General features: G+C 45.1%; 1 protein-coding gene across 3 annotated transcripts in view; it reads right to left on the reverse strand.

Annotated features, from left to right (window-relative positions):
- Positions 1-15049, reverse strand: part of ABCC3 (ATP binding cassette subfamily C member 3) — a 74526-nt gene that overhangs the window by 56977 nt on the left and 2500 nt on the right. Inside the window, exon 1 of one of the 3 annotated variants that reach the window (XM_082211019.1) lies at positions 9316-9463. The exons of the other annotated variants lie outside the window; for them this stretch is intronic. Within the exon in view, the coding sequence (XP_082067145.1) occupies positions 9316-9345 (30 nt within the window). The 5' untranslated portion in view covers positions 9346-9463. Of the gene's footprint in view, positions 1-9315; positions 9464-15049 lie in introns of those variants that run through there. 3 annotated transcript variants of the gene reach the window in all.

A 15049-nucleotide genomic window follows, 5' to 3' on the forward strand; every position in this document is an offset into this window, starting at 1 on the left:
CTTGCTCCACACCCTTCTTGTGTGCTTTTACCTTGCTGGAACAAGTTCTTGAAGTCTGATAATCCCTCCCACTTGCCTGAATGGAGGAACAAAAGAGCTGCATGTGTAGAATGCACAGTGTAAACATCGAAAGAACCTGTGGGAGAGAGGCCTTCTGCAAAGTACTGTGTCCCAAAGCATTTTCAGCAGTAATTTTTAGCAGGCAAAACACTTCATATAAGCATTGTTAAATTCAAGCATTTTAGTGTCTTTCTTTCTTTCTCTCTCTCATGTATCTATATATATTAATGTGATGTGATGTGATATAAAAATTGCCCACACAGTGTGGTTAGTTGTTACATAATCATCTCAGGATATTGAAGTGAGCCCCAAAGCAAATGAAAAAAAAAAATCTTAATATAATTAGATTGCACCAGGCCAAGTTTCTGCCCTGGATCCTTGCAAGAGATTTTTATAAGTAATAAACAACTCATTTGTGGCCTAAAAGGGTACTGAGGCTATACAGTTCCAAAGAAGTAAACTGATTAATGATTTCCTCCACCCCTTCCTTGCACAGGCCACATGGTCAACTGAGGCCACAGCACAGGTGGCTCCATGCAAAGCAAGAAGATCTGCAGGTGTTACTCACTTACAAGATTTAGCTTTCCTTGAAGACTTTTTTGTACAGACTTTTTATGCACAAAAGCTGGAGAAGAGAATAATCCAGCTAGGAACTGCATTCTGATATGCAAACAAGTCTGGGAGTGTCACGTGCAAAATAATGGATCAAACATCTTCCTCCTCCACCCCATGGCAACTAGCTGCATGGGCACACAATTTCAGCCTGAGAAATGCATTCTGAACGTGCTCCAAAAGACTCTGCCCAAGATGCCTGAAACATTGACCACAGAAGATAACAACACTATACACTACTGCAGGGGGGAGGGGAAGAAGGACATAATTACAGTATATACAGTTAATCTCATTCTTTATACAAATGTATTCTGACCTGATGCAAATTTCCCACCAAAATGGTTAGGCAGTGATGTAGATAGGGTGTGGAACTGGTCTTGCAACAAACTAAGGACTGTGTTGGAAGTGGTTTGCTATTTCCCAAAATGATTGCGCCAACATGGCTAGCAAATCCACAACAGTACAGAAATGCAAAAGCCTATTCAGGATGCAGAGGCAGTTTCAACATACCTCATCCTCATCAAAGTTACTTTAGGCAACATGTTGGTACCAAATTAATGATGTGGGGATTCTGAATCTCTGTTGTTTTCCTTTACTGCTTTTCACTATTGCCCAAGCAGAATTTTGCTGGGTCTGGTATAACCTTGCAACACCTCTTTCTTCTCTTCCCACAGTTTCATTGCTCAAACTCCAGGATTGATTGGTGTTCTTTAACTTCTAATAGTTCTCTTGTTTTAAGTTGTTGTTTGTTTGTTTTACATTTCTGGCTACTTGATTTGTATTTATGATCAGATATGCCAGTATTGCATGGACATGTGTTCTGGAACATGTCCAGCACAAGGCAGATAGGATGGCGAGGGCTTTTGAAAACCCAGCCCTATGGGGAATGGTTGAAAGAGCTGGGGATGTTCAGCTTGGAGAATAGAAGGTTAAGGGGGGGTACGATGGTCATCTTTGAATGCCTGAAGCGATGTCACATAGAAGATATTCTCTGTTTCTCCAGAGGGCAGGACCAAGGGATTGCAGGGAAGTAAATTTCAGCTAAATGTTCAATGAATGAGTTCTGTCAGTAGAAGCCCTGCACAAATATTTCTGCTTGTGCAATGGGGCTTTCCCCCAGTGCTCCTTGTACCCCCAATAATTGGCTCGGGATGTGTGTGTTGTGAGAACCCCCAGAACAGCATGTAGAGGGAGGAAGGGGATTTTTCCACCTGGCAAGTTGAAAAGCAGGTGTTGATGGAATTATTTCTAGAGCTGTGCACTGAATTCTTCCCCTAGGCTGTGTACATTTGTTGTTGTTTAGTCGTTTAGTTGTGTCCGACTCTTCGTGACCCCATGGACCAGAGCACGCCAGGCACTCCTGTCTTCCACTGCCACCCGCAGTTTGGTCAAATTCATGCTGGTAGCTTCGAGAACACTGTCCAACCATCTCGTCCTCCGTTGTCCCCTTCTCCTTGAGCCCTCAATCTTTCCCAACATCAGGGTCTTTTCCAGGGAGCCTTCTCTTCTCATGAGGTGGCCAAAGTACTGGAGCCTTAGCTTCAGGATCTGTCCTTCCAGCGAGCACTCAGGACTGATTTCCTTCATTATGGATAGGTTTGATCTTCTTGCAGTCCATGGGATTCTCAAGAGTCTCCTCCAGCATCATAATTCAAAAGCATCAATTCTTCGGCGATCAGCCTTCTTTATGGTCTAGCTCTCACTTCCATACATCACTACTGGGAAAACCATAGTTTTAACTATATGGACCTTTGTCGGCAAGGTGATGTCTCTGCTTTTTAAGATGCTGTCTAGGTTTGTCACTGCTTTTCTCCCAAGAAGCAGGCATCTTTTAATTTCGTGGCTGCTGTCACCATCTGCAGTGATCAGTACCTTTAAAGCACATGCCCCCACCCCTCTAAGAAGTCTGTTCACTGTAGTTTGTTAAGGGCTGCTAGGAATCGTAACTCTCTGAGGGGTAAAACTAAAGGCGCCAAAATTATTTGAGGGGGAAATGTGCTTCAAATGGTATAGTCTGTATTGTACACAGCCCGAGAGATAAGCAACTCATTGTTCAGAATTCTTCACATCTAACCCTGCTTCTAACTCCACCCTATATGGAAGCAGGCATATTTGCATCAGCATCTCCAACCATCACCTTGCAGAACAGGAGCAGCACCTTTCTTGAAAGAGAAAGGCAACTATAGGTCAAGCCTAGAAAAATGGTCCACTCTGGGGGTGGCAATTGAATTAGCTTGTGGATTTACCAAACAAGAAGAGGCACTTACTGATTTGATCAGAAGGCTGCTTGTAAATGAACTTTCACAAAAGCCAGTCATTTCATCTAGAACTTTCTTACCTCACAGGATTCCTGAACAGTTAAGCAATCCTTTCTCTTGGGATGATCAACAATGTATTAAAAAACTGGAATGCACCTAATAAATGTTGGTTACATAATTTCCAGGTTGTTCTGTATGCAGGTCTTGGCAACAGTGTTTATGGGGAAAGTTCTTCCTATTTACTAACACCTTTGCTTTTTTAGGTACTTCTCTAGGATGAAAATTTCTAAATTAATCAGGAAATTTGGTTTAAATCTAATATTGCTGTGAAAGAGATGTCCAATAGGGGACTCCGCCCCTTTCCACTCACATCAATAGGGGTTCAGCTCTGATGTTTGTTTTGCTTGCATTATATTGTGATGTCATTACAAACATACACTCTCTGTACTACTTCTTTAGCTCTTGATGACTGAATGCAAAAAGTGCTCACTAATGGTTCATTACAGATAGGTAACCGTGTTGGTCTGCCATAGTCAAAATAAAAAAATTCCTTCCAGTAGCACCTTAAAGACCAACTAAGTTAGTTCTTGGTATGAGCTTTCGTGTGCATGCACACTTCTTCAGATACACAGTGTATGCACTGCATGCACACGAAAGCTCATACCAAGAACTAACTTAATGGTTCATTATCATTCTGGGGGAAAAGTGACAGTGCTACAGGGTTCTGTCCTGTGCCTGTTGTTTGTTCAATGTCTTTATAAATGACTTGGATGAAGGTCTTGAGATGATGCTCAGCCAATCTGCAGACTCTACCAAACTGGGAAGGGCAGCTAATGCTGCAGAAGACACAATTAGGATTCAATTTGACCTTAACAGAATGGAGAAGGAGTCAAAACCAACAAAATGAATTCCAATCAGGACAAATGCAAGGTTCTGCACCTAGGCAGGAAGAAATATAAGATGGGGTACACCTGGCTTGCCAGTAGTACATGTGAAAAGGATCTTGGGGTCTTAGTAGACCACAAGCTTAACATGAGTCAAGAGTGTAATGCAGCAGCAAAAAAGATAATGCTATTCTAGTCTACAGTGGTACCTCGGGTTACATATGCTTCAGGTTACAGACTCTGTTAACCCAGAAATAGTACTTCAGGTTAAGCACTTTGCTTCAGGATGAGAACAGAAACGTGCTCTGGCGGCACGGCAGCAGCAGGAGGCCCAATTAGCTAAAGTAGTGCTTCAGGTTAAGAACAGTTTCAGGTTAAGTACAGACCTCCGGGACGAATTAAGTACTTAACCTGAGGTACCACTGTACATCAACAGAGGTATAGTGTCCTGATCAAGGAAAGCAATAGTTCCACTCTATTCTGCCTTGGTCAGACCACACCTGGAATACTGTGTCCAGTTCTGGGCACCACAATTTAAGAAGGATGTTTACAAGCTGGAACATGTGCACAGGAGGGCAACCAAGATGGTCAGTGGTCTGAAAACAAAGCCTTACAGGAGAGAGTTGAGTATGTTTAGCTTGGGAAAGAGGAGACTGAGAGGAGATATGATAGCCATCTTCAACTATCTAAAGGGCTGTCCCATGGAAGGTGGAGCAAGCTCCTTTTCTCCTGCTCCGGGGGCTAGTACTCGAACCAGTGGGTTCGAGTTACAAGAAAGGAAACTCCAGCTAAACGTCAGAAATACCTTTCCGACAGCAAGAGCTGTTCAACAGTGGAACAGATTCCCATGAGAGGTGGTGGACTCTCCTTCACTGGAGATTTTTATAAGCAGAGGTTGGCTGGCCATCTGCCATGGGTGCTTTAGTTGAGATTCCTGCATATCAGAGGGTGGACTAGAATATCCTTGGGGTCCCTTCCAACTCTATGACTCTCCGTTCTTAACCTGAAACTGTTCTTAACCTGAAGCACCACTTTAGCTAATGGGGCCTCCTGCTGCCGCTGTTCCGCCACCGGAACACAATTTCTGTTCTCATCCTGAAGCAAAGTTCTTAACCTGAAGCACTATTTCTGGGTTAGCCGAGTCTGTAACCTGAAGTGTATGTAACCCGAGGTACCACTGTCCAAAGAGGGCAGAGCTGCCCTTCTATTTCTAGACAGAACAGCCTTTGCAGAATCTACTCTTTGTGTTACTGGCTCCATTGCTTTCCAGTCTGACATACTAAAACCGAGAAAGCGTTTAAAGCTTGCACAAAACTGTTGAGCCCAATATGAGGCTAGCTCCCACTAGCCTGCAGAATACTATTGGCATAAGAAACTTTTATGTGCATTAAACAAATAATAATGTGGCTGTCAGTGTCAACAAAAAGTACAACACCGCAGATCAAGACACTCCCTAAACAGGGACAAAGGTAAAAGGGATTGTTCTCATGTTCCTTTTGAAAAGCATCATCTTCTTTTTAAAACACTCCCTTTCGCCAGCGGCTTACTATCTAGCTTTGGAACCAGAGTGGTGGTTCTTCTGAGTGTTGAACTAAGACAGGAAATAACTAAGTTCAAAACTCTACACAGCCGTGAAGCTCACTGGATGACCTAGATCAGTCACTATTGCTAGGCCTAATCTACCTCACTGCTTTGTTGTAAGGGTAAAAGTGCATGGGGGAACCTTGTCCACCACCCTGAGGATGTGAGAGATAAAAATGTTAGTAAGTACAGTGGTACCTCGGTTTAAGAACAGTCTGGTTTAAGAATGAATTGGTTTACAAACTCCACAAAACTGGAAATAGTGTCTTGGTTTGAGAACTTTACCTCAGTCTAAGAACGGAATCCGAATGGTAGAAGGGCACCGGCGGCGGGAGGCCTCTTTAGGGAAAGCTCGCCTCGGTTTAAGAACAGTTTAGGTTTAAAAACGGACTTCCGGAATGGATTAAGTTCGTAAACCAAGGTACCACTGTAAATAAATCTTAGAGGAGTAGTCCGAGCAGAGTGGTTACTCTTTAAGGAGGTGGAGATTTTCCTCCAAACCAATAATGGAAATGAAACTAAAGTGTTTTGTTTTTGTTTTACTATGGATACCCAAAGAAGCCTCTTAATAAGAAACATGAACCACTCAACAGCACAGCACACAGTGTACATCTGAGAAGCACATACATATCTGTTAAAAGGTGAGGCAGCTTACTGCAAATTCACAGAGCACATGTGTAAGACTCCAAGAGTATTCCGTTAAGTGGCTAACATAATGGACTTATATTTGTGTTAAACTTCTGCTGGGCGGAAGTCAGTAGCTACAAAGTCTCTTTGAACCATCAGACACAAAGAAACGCGGTGACATAATGAATTTACGCATTGTGGTAAAGGTGGTTGGGCGACAGCTCACATTCAGAAGGGCTATGTTCCAGCAAGAAGGAAAGGACTGGTTGAATGTGGTGTATGGGAGTATGGTCTGCAATCAGTCCTACAAGACACAGGATTGGAGCCACCCCTTGTACAGTGGTACCTCAGGTTAAGAACTTAATTCATTCTGGAGGTCCATTCTTAACCTGAAACTGTTCTTAACCTGAGGTACCACTTTAGCTAATGGAGCCTCCTGCTGCCGCCACCGCGCAATTTCTGTTCTCATCCTGCGGTAAAGTTCTTAACCTGAGGTACTACTTCCGGGTTAGCGGAGTCTGTAACCTGAAGGGTCTGTAACCTGAAGCGTCTGTAACCTGAGGTACCACTGTACTGATATCATTTTATACCTACATCAATGCATTAAAACACTTCCATTGGAGGCAATGGAGAGCTGCAGCTGAACAGCCCCCCCCCATCAGAGACCGGGGGGGGGGGGAGGAAAGAGTTCTAATCAACTCAGTAACCAACTGGAGAGCCAAACTATACAAGATCCATGATAATATATCCTAATATTTTATTTTAAAATTAAAGCAGCCACTGATGGTTCCAATTATAACTGGAGCATTATCTCTGGAAAGGGGTAATGCTTTTCCTCAGTGCTGTTTCCCCATTATATCTAACAGTAACCCCCCAGAGTTACTATTAGCCTTCGGAAAACAAGGTGCTCACACCTCTAATAGTGCTCCTGAATATAATCCATTTCTTCTTCTTCTTCCCCTTCCCTACCATTACGCTGCGGAGTGGACAGCTCTCAAAATGTTCATAGAAAGGGCCTGGGTTTGACAAGCTTATTTTCTGTTGTGCCTAAGAGAACAAGTCCATCGTATAGTTTCCCACACCTCCAATCTGGTTGTACAGTCCAGACAACAGGAATTCTTCCTCAACCATAGTCGGTGAGAACTAGGCCTATGCAAAGCATCACTTGCAATAGTAATTGCATGACATATTTATTTTGCATAAATAATCATGATTGCAAAATCATTGGATTTTTTTGTACAGACTTTGCTAGACTTAAATCTTTGAATGACGAAGGTATCCTCCTTGAAATCTGAAAAAGTCACTACAAAACCACGAGAAAAGCTAGGTAAGCAATGCCAGCAACACATTATACAATAAAACCAGTTATTACAAAGCACTATACAGCAGTGGCCCTCTTGATGCTGCTGTGCTCAAACTCCCATCAGCTCCACCCAACATAATCAATGGTCAGGTATGATGGGAGTTACAGTCAGCCATAGGCTCTCCATCCATGCTCTACAGTTATATCATGCCTCCAGGGCAATACATCACAAACTTGCTTCTGCAAATCAGTGACCTACCATGGACACAAAATATACACAAATGTACATGTATATATTTCCACAGATAACCATTTCTATAACACACAAAAATTTAGGCTATGGACCAAAATATGCTAATTAGGGCAAAACACCCATTGAACTCAATGGGACTATATAATAAAGCATTTAAATTTTGGACAAAGGTGCAAGAAGATTCTCCTGAAAAATGCTCAGCCTTACTCAGTTTTGTAATTTGTGTCAATCTCCATTTCATTCCTCTGGGGCACAATGTATCTGACAGAGTGAGTCTGCATGTCTGCTCAGAGGTAAAAGCCCATTGAACACAATGGTGCTTCCAGCCAAGTACATAGGTCTAGGAATGCAGCCTGTGATACTTCCATTTCTGTGGAGGGAACAATGAATTGCTGCACAATAAACAGCTGTATAACAATATGCTTTGGTTCCCCCCCCCCAAAAAAAAGCAGGACCCAGGTATCAACATACATCTTCTAGTGGACAGAGATATTCTCCAGGGCTGGAATGAGTAAGACTCCAACTTTGAAGAAACAGCCACATGCTCTAACAGTCTCTAGCAATTGCCTTGCTCAAGCTTGTGTATTGGTTTTGCCCAGCATTACAATGGTGTGGCAGTTAAGGGATTGGAAAAATACCTGTCTAGTCAGGTTTGCAGCACCAGGGAGTAGCCTCACCTGCCTTTAGAAGTCAGTAGGGAAGAGGTTTTCTTTTTTGTATTCCTATAAAAATGCAACTGTTTTACGGTATGCCAACAACGTGTCTGAGTGCTGAACACGTTCCCAAGTACTTTGCTTCATCGATTCCAGTGGGCATGAAGGCACGTGCATCTGTGTGAGCAGTGCTGCTAGTTTTTAACCCGGCAGAAATATGCCAGCACGTGCCATTCATGGGTTTGAACCTGCCTCCGGCAAGTTTTTGTTTTGTCCCTCAATACACAGGGACTGTTGGCATCCATCTGTCTCGGAAGTCAACGGAGGAGCGCGCCTTTGGGGGGTGAATTGCAACATTTCATTTAGGGTCCACGCTTGTTTGATAATACGCTGAGAACTGAGAAAGATGATTCCCCCCCTTTTTTTCTTTCGTAACCCCATTATATTTTACTTGGAAGTTTTGGGATGCGTGAGGCAAGTCATCTCCGCGAGTTTCTGCCGTCCAGGTTGCGAGGTTCCACGTGTAAGCGTGACTGTGCTCATCTACTACAAGGCTGCGCCTCCAACCAGGTCTGCTAACCCACATCGCACAGCTCCTGCCATCGCACAGCTCCTGCCATTTCGCCCTCGGCAACCCCCCCTCTGAGGAGTCTGCATCCCCGCGTCATGCTGCTGGTCCACACACAACTCTTCACTCTTTTCCCCTCTTTTCGGGTGCTTTTCTCCACCCCAGACTCTGGAGGCAATCCACCCCCATCAAAAACAAGAATCCATCGGCAGGAGGAGAGGTTGCGCATGCAGAAACTTAGGGACTCCCCTCCTCCCGACCTTTCCATGCCCCATCCCTTCAAAGTTCACTGAAGTGCCCGAAAGTTGCAGCCTGGCGATGCCCGACGCCCGCGCCTGTGTTTCATTAAATGATCGTCCTTTCTTGAAACAAGAGACATGCTCTGAAGGCAGATGAGCGGAAACTCCCTTGGCTTCCTTACTTATTTGGGGAAAACGAGAGGGATGCGCTGGCCTCCGAGGGCCACCGGGTGATCACGGATTGTGCGGCGGCGAGGAGGGAGGAATGCTTACTTACCCAGAAATTGGATCCGCAGAAGGCGTCCATGGTGCAGCGGCCGGCCAGAGCAGTCTGGCGACCGTCCCTTTCGCCGCGCTGCCTCCGCTTCTTTCTGAGCGGCTCCTGGCTCGCCTTCTGCTTCCCTTCCGCCACGCTAGGGCGGATGTTTGCCTCACACGGAAAGGTGGGCGGGGAAGGGCTCGCCCAGGCAGTGCCGGCGCCAGGCTAAGCCGCGACAAGGCTGGCGGGTGGGGGTCTTTTACTGCTGCGCTCTTACTAAACTTCCCTTTTTGCGGACCAGCTCGGGCAAGGCCCGCGCCTGGAAGGGAGAGAGAGAGCGCGCGCGCCGTAGGAGGGCGGTGGGTCGGTGGATGATCGGGCCTCGGCGTATGAGGGGAGCGAGGCCACGGAAGCCCGACCAGCTGCTGGGAGACTTGGGCCCTCTTAGGTGGCTGGGAGGTGCTCCGTGGCAGTGGCGTAGCGTGGGGGGTGCAGGGGGGGCCGGCCGCAGCGGGCGCAACATCTGGGGGTTAGGGTTAGGGGGCGCAAATCCACGGGTTAGGGGGCGCAAATTACTTGCCTTGCCCCAGGTGCTGATAACCCACGCTACGCCACTGCTCCGTGGTACACAGCAACACACCACCTTTCCCCTCTCTGCAGTGGGGCAGCTAGGGCTGGACCTCGAGCGAGGGGAGGGGGAAAGGTCCAAGGACCACCCATCCCGCGAATGACCACCCAGAGAGCGAGCGAGCCAGGTGATATGGATAGCTGCGAACAGGCCCCTCCTCAACACCTGGGACAACATGGGCATCCTGCCAGGACTCATCAAACCTGGCGCTGGCTGCCACAACATCCTTTTTAAAAAGCAGTTTATAGTTAGGGGACAGCTGGCTGGGCATGTACTTGGTTATACATACAGTGTTGTGAAGTGTTTTTGTGGGGCGGGGGGGGGGGGCTTCCCTTGGTGAAGGAGCCAGACAAATTTGACAGTGAGTTAATGGGCTGTAAGTTTGTTAGTATAACAAAGGAAGTGGCTTTGTGCCAGAGGGCAAATGGGTGGACCCCACTCCCTCACCTGGCCATTAGCAAGAGTTGAGGTGTGTGTATGAGAGAGAGAGAGAGAGAGAGAGCGCTGGGCTGGAAGCTGACTGCCAGCAGAAGCCTGAGAGTGAGAGACATGCCTGATTTCTGTGGCTATTGGAGAAGCAATACCTTCCCGGCTCTTAATGCTGTGTGCCCCTTCATAGTAGGCTCAGGTTGTTTGTGTGTGTAAATAAAACAAATATTATACAGACACCACAGGCTCTGCTTCCCTTCATTTCAAGGAAACCGAACCCTGGGACCCCTGGAATCTTGTACCGCTTGAGATTGGGGATGGCGTACAACGCACCATGTTCTCTCTCTCTCTTCCTACAACAAAACACACTGCTTATCCCCAAATATGCTTAGCATTGGAGAAGTTGAAGCCAATAGTGTAGCACAGGGCCCCCTCATGATAGTCACAGCCAGGCCCCCTCACAGTTATGCCTCTTCTAAGATTATGCCACCTGGTAAGATTATACAGCAATCTTACACAGTTATCTGATACAGTGGTACCTCGGATTAAGAACTTAATTTGTTCCGGAGGTCCGTTCTTAACCTGAAACTGTTCTTAACCTAAGGTACCACTTTAGCTAATAGGGTCTCCCGCTGCCGCCGCGTGATTTCTGTTCTCATCCTGAGGTAAAGTTCTTAACCTGAGGTACTATTTCTGGGTTAGCGGAGTCTGTAACCTGAAGCGTCTGTAACCCGAGGTACCACTGTAATAACAGTTAGGGATGCCTTGCAAAGATTAATTCAGAACACCATGTGCAAAATCACTTAAAAGGGCTCTGGGTACTATGTACCTTGACACCCAGAGATTGATGCCATTTTCTGCTCTTCTTCAGGTGTCAAAATGATTTGGGCCAGCCCTCTAGGAGTACTGGAGCCAGCCGAGTGGCTTATGAGGGTGTGTGTGAGTGAACCAGAGAAGACAGTAGCTGCCTTTCCTGTTACTTGTTCACCTTTGGTTTCTCTAGACAGTACAAGAGTGGGGGGGGGGAGGACTGGGCCCTGTGAAACTGCCAAGAGTAAAGGTTGTTGCGTCTGCTCTTTTGGTGGCGTCACAGAGAAGATGAGGCCCAGCTTGTCCAGTCTGTGCCACCAAGGCTTCCAACGGGAGTCAACTGCATGTACGAGGAACAGTCTTTCCCCTCACTCACCTGCACTCTCTCGGTGGGTGGTAAGTCAAAGCATATTGGGTTCAGGGAGAAGGTTAAAAAAGGAGGGTGACAATGGGCCACTCTCTTGCTCACTCAACTGCTTTCTTCTGCTTGGCTTAGCAGATGAGCCCAACCTTCCTTGTTAGAAAAAAAAGAGGGAGGGTGAGCAAGCAGTTGTCACAGGCCTGAAGGGAAGGAGAAGAAATTTGACTTGGTTCACATTTTAATGCATAACTTCCTAATCCACAGTTGGGGAAACAATGGGGAAACTGAAACAGTTGTTCTTAGAAAAATCACACTTCTCTGAATTTTGCAATGCAGTTTCTCTTTTTTCAATTTTGCAGCTCTTTAACAAAAATAATGTGTAGTAAAATGCATGTATTTGGGGGATAACATGCATAATACTGCCTATGTTAGTGAAAATAACATACAAAAATACATTATATTATGAGAAAGTGCTTCCAAAAATGTGCAAATTAGGAAAAATATGGTCTGAAATGTTGATCCATTTTCTTGAGGTACTTTTTAAAATTACAAACTGATGCAGAAATGTGGAGAAATGAAATTTGATAGATTCCTTTATTCCTAGTAAGGAGCAGCTGCTATTTCCACCTACTGTAGGACCCAATCCTCCCTACTGCACTGCCCAAAGAGAGAGAGCTAAGCAAGCAGGCAGAGCCTTTCACTGACAGAAGGCATGCTGAGCAAGAAGACTAATTACTGCCTCCTCTTGCCTTGCCCCCCCTTTCTGCGTGTCTAGGTGGGGGGGGGAGTATTGGACACATGGTTGCAAGAAGCAGACATGCTGCTTCCAGTCATTTGCATTATCCTCTGTCTTTGGACAACATGTTAAGGATGCTGGGCAGCTGGGCCCAGCGGAGTGCCAAGGGTGACTCAAGTGATCAGAAGCACAACCTCTGCCTTTGCATGCTTACCTCTCCCCCCCTCCTTTAGATGGCCAAGCAGGGAGACTTGGGCTCACTGGGCCCAATTTTCACCACTCCGCATCTGAAAGGAGAGAGCAAGTTTTCAGAGATAATTGCATGTGCAAGGTAAATCACAACAAGTTGAGTCTCCCTACCTTTGCACATAACTTTGTGCAAATGTGTGTTTATGCTGTGAAATGTATGAAACGGCCTTAAGGCACAAAAGCACAGTGTTTCAGAACTTTGTGCACATTCAGTCGCCTAGAAACGTGTTTTAGAAAGACAGAAAATGCAATTATTGGGTGGTGGGGACAACAATACTCTTCATTAACAGACTGACATAAATTCCAGAATAATGGAAGAAAAAAACGATGAGGACAAAAAGGCAAGAGCAAGATCTAATGGGAAGTGTATGTGAAAGGAAATTAATAGATGTGAAATTCATATGAAACTGCAGTATAGAGAGTCACCTAGCTCAGTGCCTGGCAGGAGCTCTCCAGACAGGCCTACCTGTAGATGCCAAGACTGGCTGAACCTGGAACCTTCTGCACAAAAACCATGTGCTCTGGCAGAGAGCCACAACCCTTTGCAATTGCCTTATTGAAAGAGCACAAAGTTGAGCAAGCACGTATATATATGCTCTTGTTCATTTCAATGTGGCTTACAGAAGAGCCTCCCAATAGACCAAGCCCAGTGGTTTAAGTTGTGGGAATGTTTGAGTCAAGATCCACGTTAGATTCAGGATACTTTCTAATCAGACGAACAATTAGGAATGGCCTAAAAATGTTTTAGAAGCTCCATTTTACATTTATGAAGAAAATATTGGACAAATCTATTGGATGTAGTGAATCTTGCATCTATCTAAGGAAGATGCATTTGACATTTATATCTGAGGGCACTTCTGGTGCTATGAATGAACGATCACTGGGCATAGCTTTGCCTGCCTTTGAAGACAGCATCGCCTTCACGATGATTAATATGGAAAATTCCAATGGAATTAGCAACATCACAGAGCATTTTAACTTTCAACCTTTTTTATTACTGAAAGTGCATTCTTCCTATTGCAAGTGATAATCAAACTGCCAACTGGCAGATGGTTGCTTTTGGCAATATCTAGACTTTTAATATCTTCAGTTTTGTGGTACTTTCCGAACTTCTCTTTTCCCCTTTCCTTTTTAGTAGCAAATGAGCTGGCTTTCCCCCTGCTTTCTGACACTGCTTTGAGATGATTCGTGAATGCTGTCTCAAAGTAAACCTGAAGATTCAAAGGCGACTGTTGCACCTCAACAGTGCAAGAAGAAGTGCAAGAGTTCGGGAGGGCTGCTTTTCTTATGTTTTTACCGAAGTGTTGTATATAGTATCTTGTGGTTTTGTTTTGCCTGCTTTACTACCACTTTTAAAACCAGTGTCCTGGTTCACATAACATTTCCAAGCAAATATGTGGGTTTCTGGAGAGCAGCTCACAAGCACTTTGCTCCTACCTGGTTCGTTTTCCTCCTGCGCTGTAGCATACTGAGTGAAGCCAAGCCAATGTTTAGCTTATCCTGTCATCCAGCTGGGAACTTGTGGTTAAGCTTTCTCTGCAAGGTTTGCTCCTGGTAAGTGCGCTGAGAGCTTAACGACGAGCCCAGTTCAGACAGCTGTGAGCTCCTCTCTGAGAGCCTGCATGTCAGGATGGGCTGATTTGTCAATTTTGGGTTCAGTCAGTTTCTCATTTTTCCAGCCTTGTTGAATTCTCCACATCAGTTGTATACCTCAAGAACATTCTTCAGCATATTAGTATGATTTTTCCCTAATATACATATATTTTGCTTTATACACACATTTTTGCAGAGCTCGTTTCCCAAATATAATGTATGTTATTTTCACTCTTGTGCATATTTATACACACAATTTTTAATAATGCATTTTTTAACACATTGCTTGCTCGGAGAACTGCATTGCAAAATTTGTAGAATTGTGAATTTCAAAGTTGTGTTTTGGTTCCCATATTGTTCTGGAAAGTACAAATCTGGCAGCTTAGCCTTTAAATGTTAACTGAATCAAATTTCTCCCCCACCTAGCTGCATGTTTAAACAGTCATGATGAGTCATAGTGTGGCTCACCATGTTGCATAAACCAAGCTAGTGATTAGTAACCCTCTAATTTTTGCCTTTAAGTTGATAGCAATCCAACTATACAGGATGATCACCTCTGAAGAAATCCATGGAATTTTGTCACACTGTGCCAAGAGCTTCTGGATGAAGAAGAGGAAGAAGACTTTGGATTTGATATCCCGCTTTATCACTACCCGAAGGAGTCTCAAAGCGGCTAACATTCTCCTTTCCCTTCCTCCCCCACAACAAACACTTTATGAGGCGAGTGGGGCTGAGAGACTTCAAAGAAGTGTGACTGGCCCAAGGTCACCCAGCAGGTGCATGTGGAGGAGCGGAGACGCGAACCCAGTTCCCCAGATTACGAGTCTATCGCTCTTAACCACTACACCACACTGGATCTCTTTCACTGCCCTGTAAGGTAAACTACCGAACTACTGAACTTGATCTGGGCTGACTTTGCCCATCTTAGATGATCTTTGGATCCTTC

This window comes from Podarcis vaucheri (assembly GCF_965113315.1).
Source record: "Podarcis vaucheri genome assembly, chromosome: 2".
Lineage (NCBI taxonomy): Eukaryota > Metazoa > Chordata > Lepidosauria > Squamata > Lacertidae > Podarcis > Podarcis vaucheri.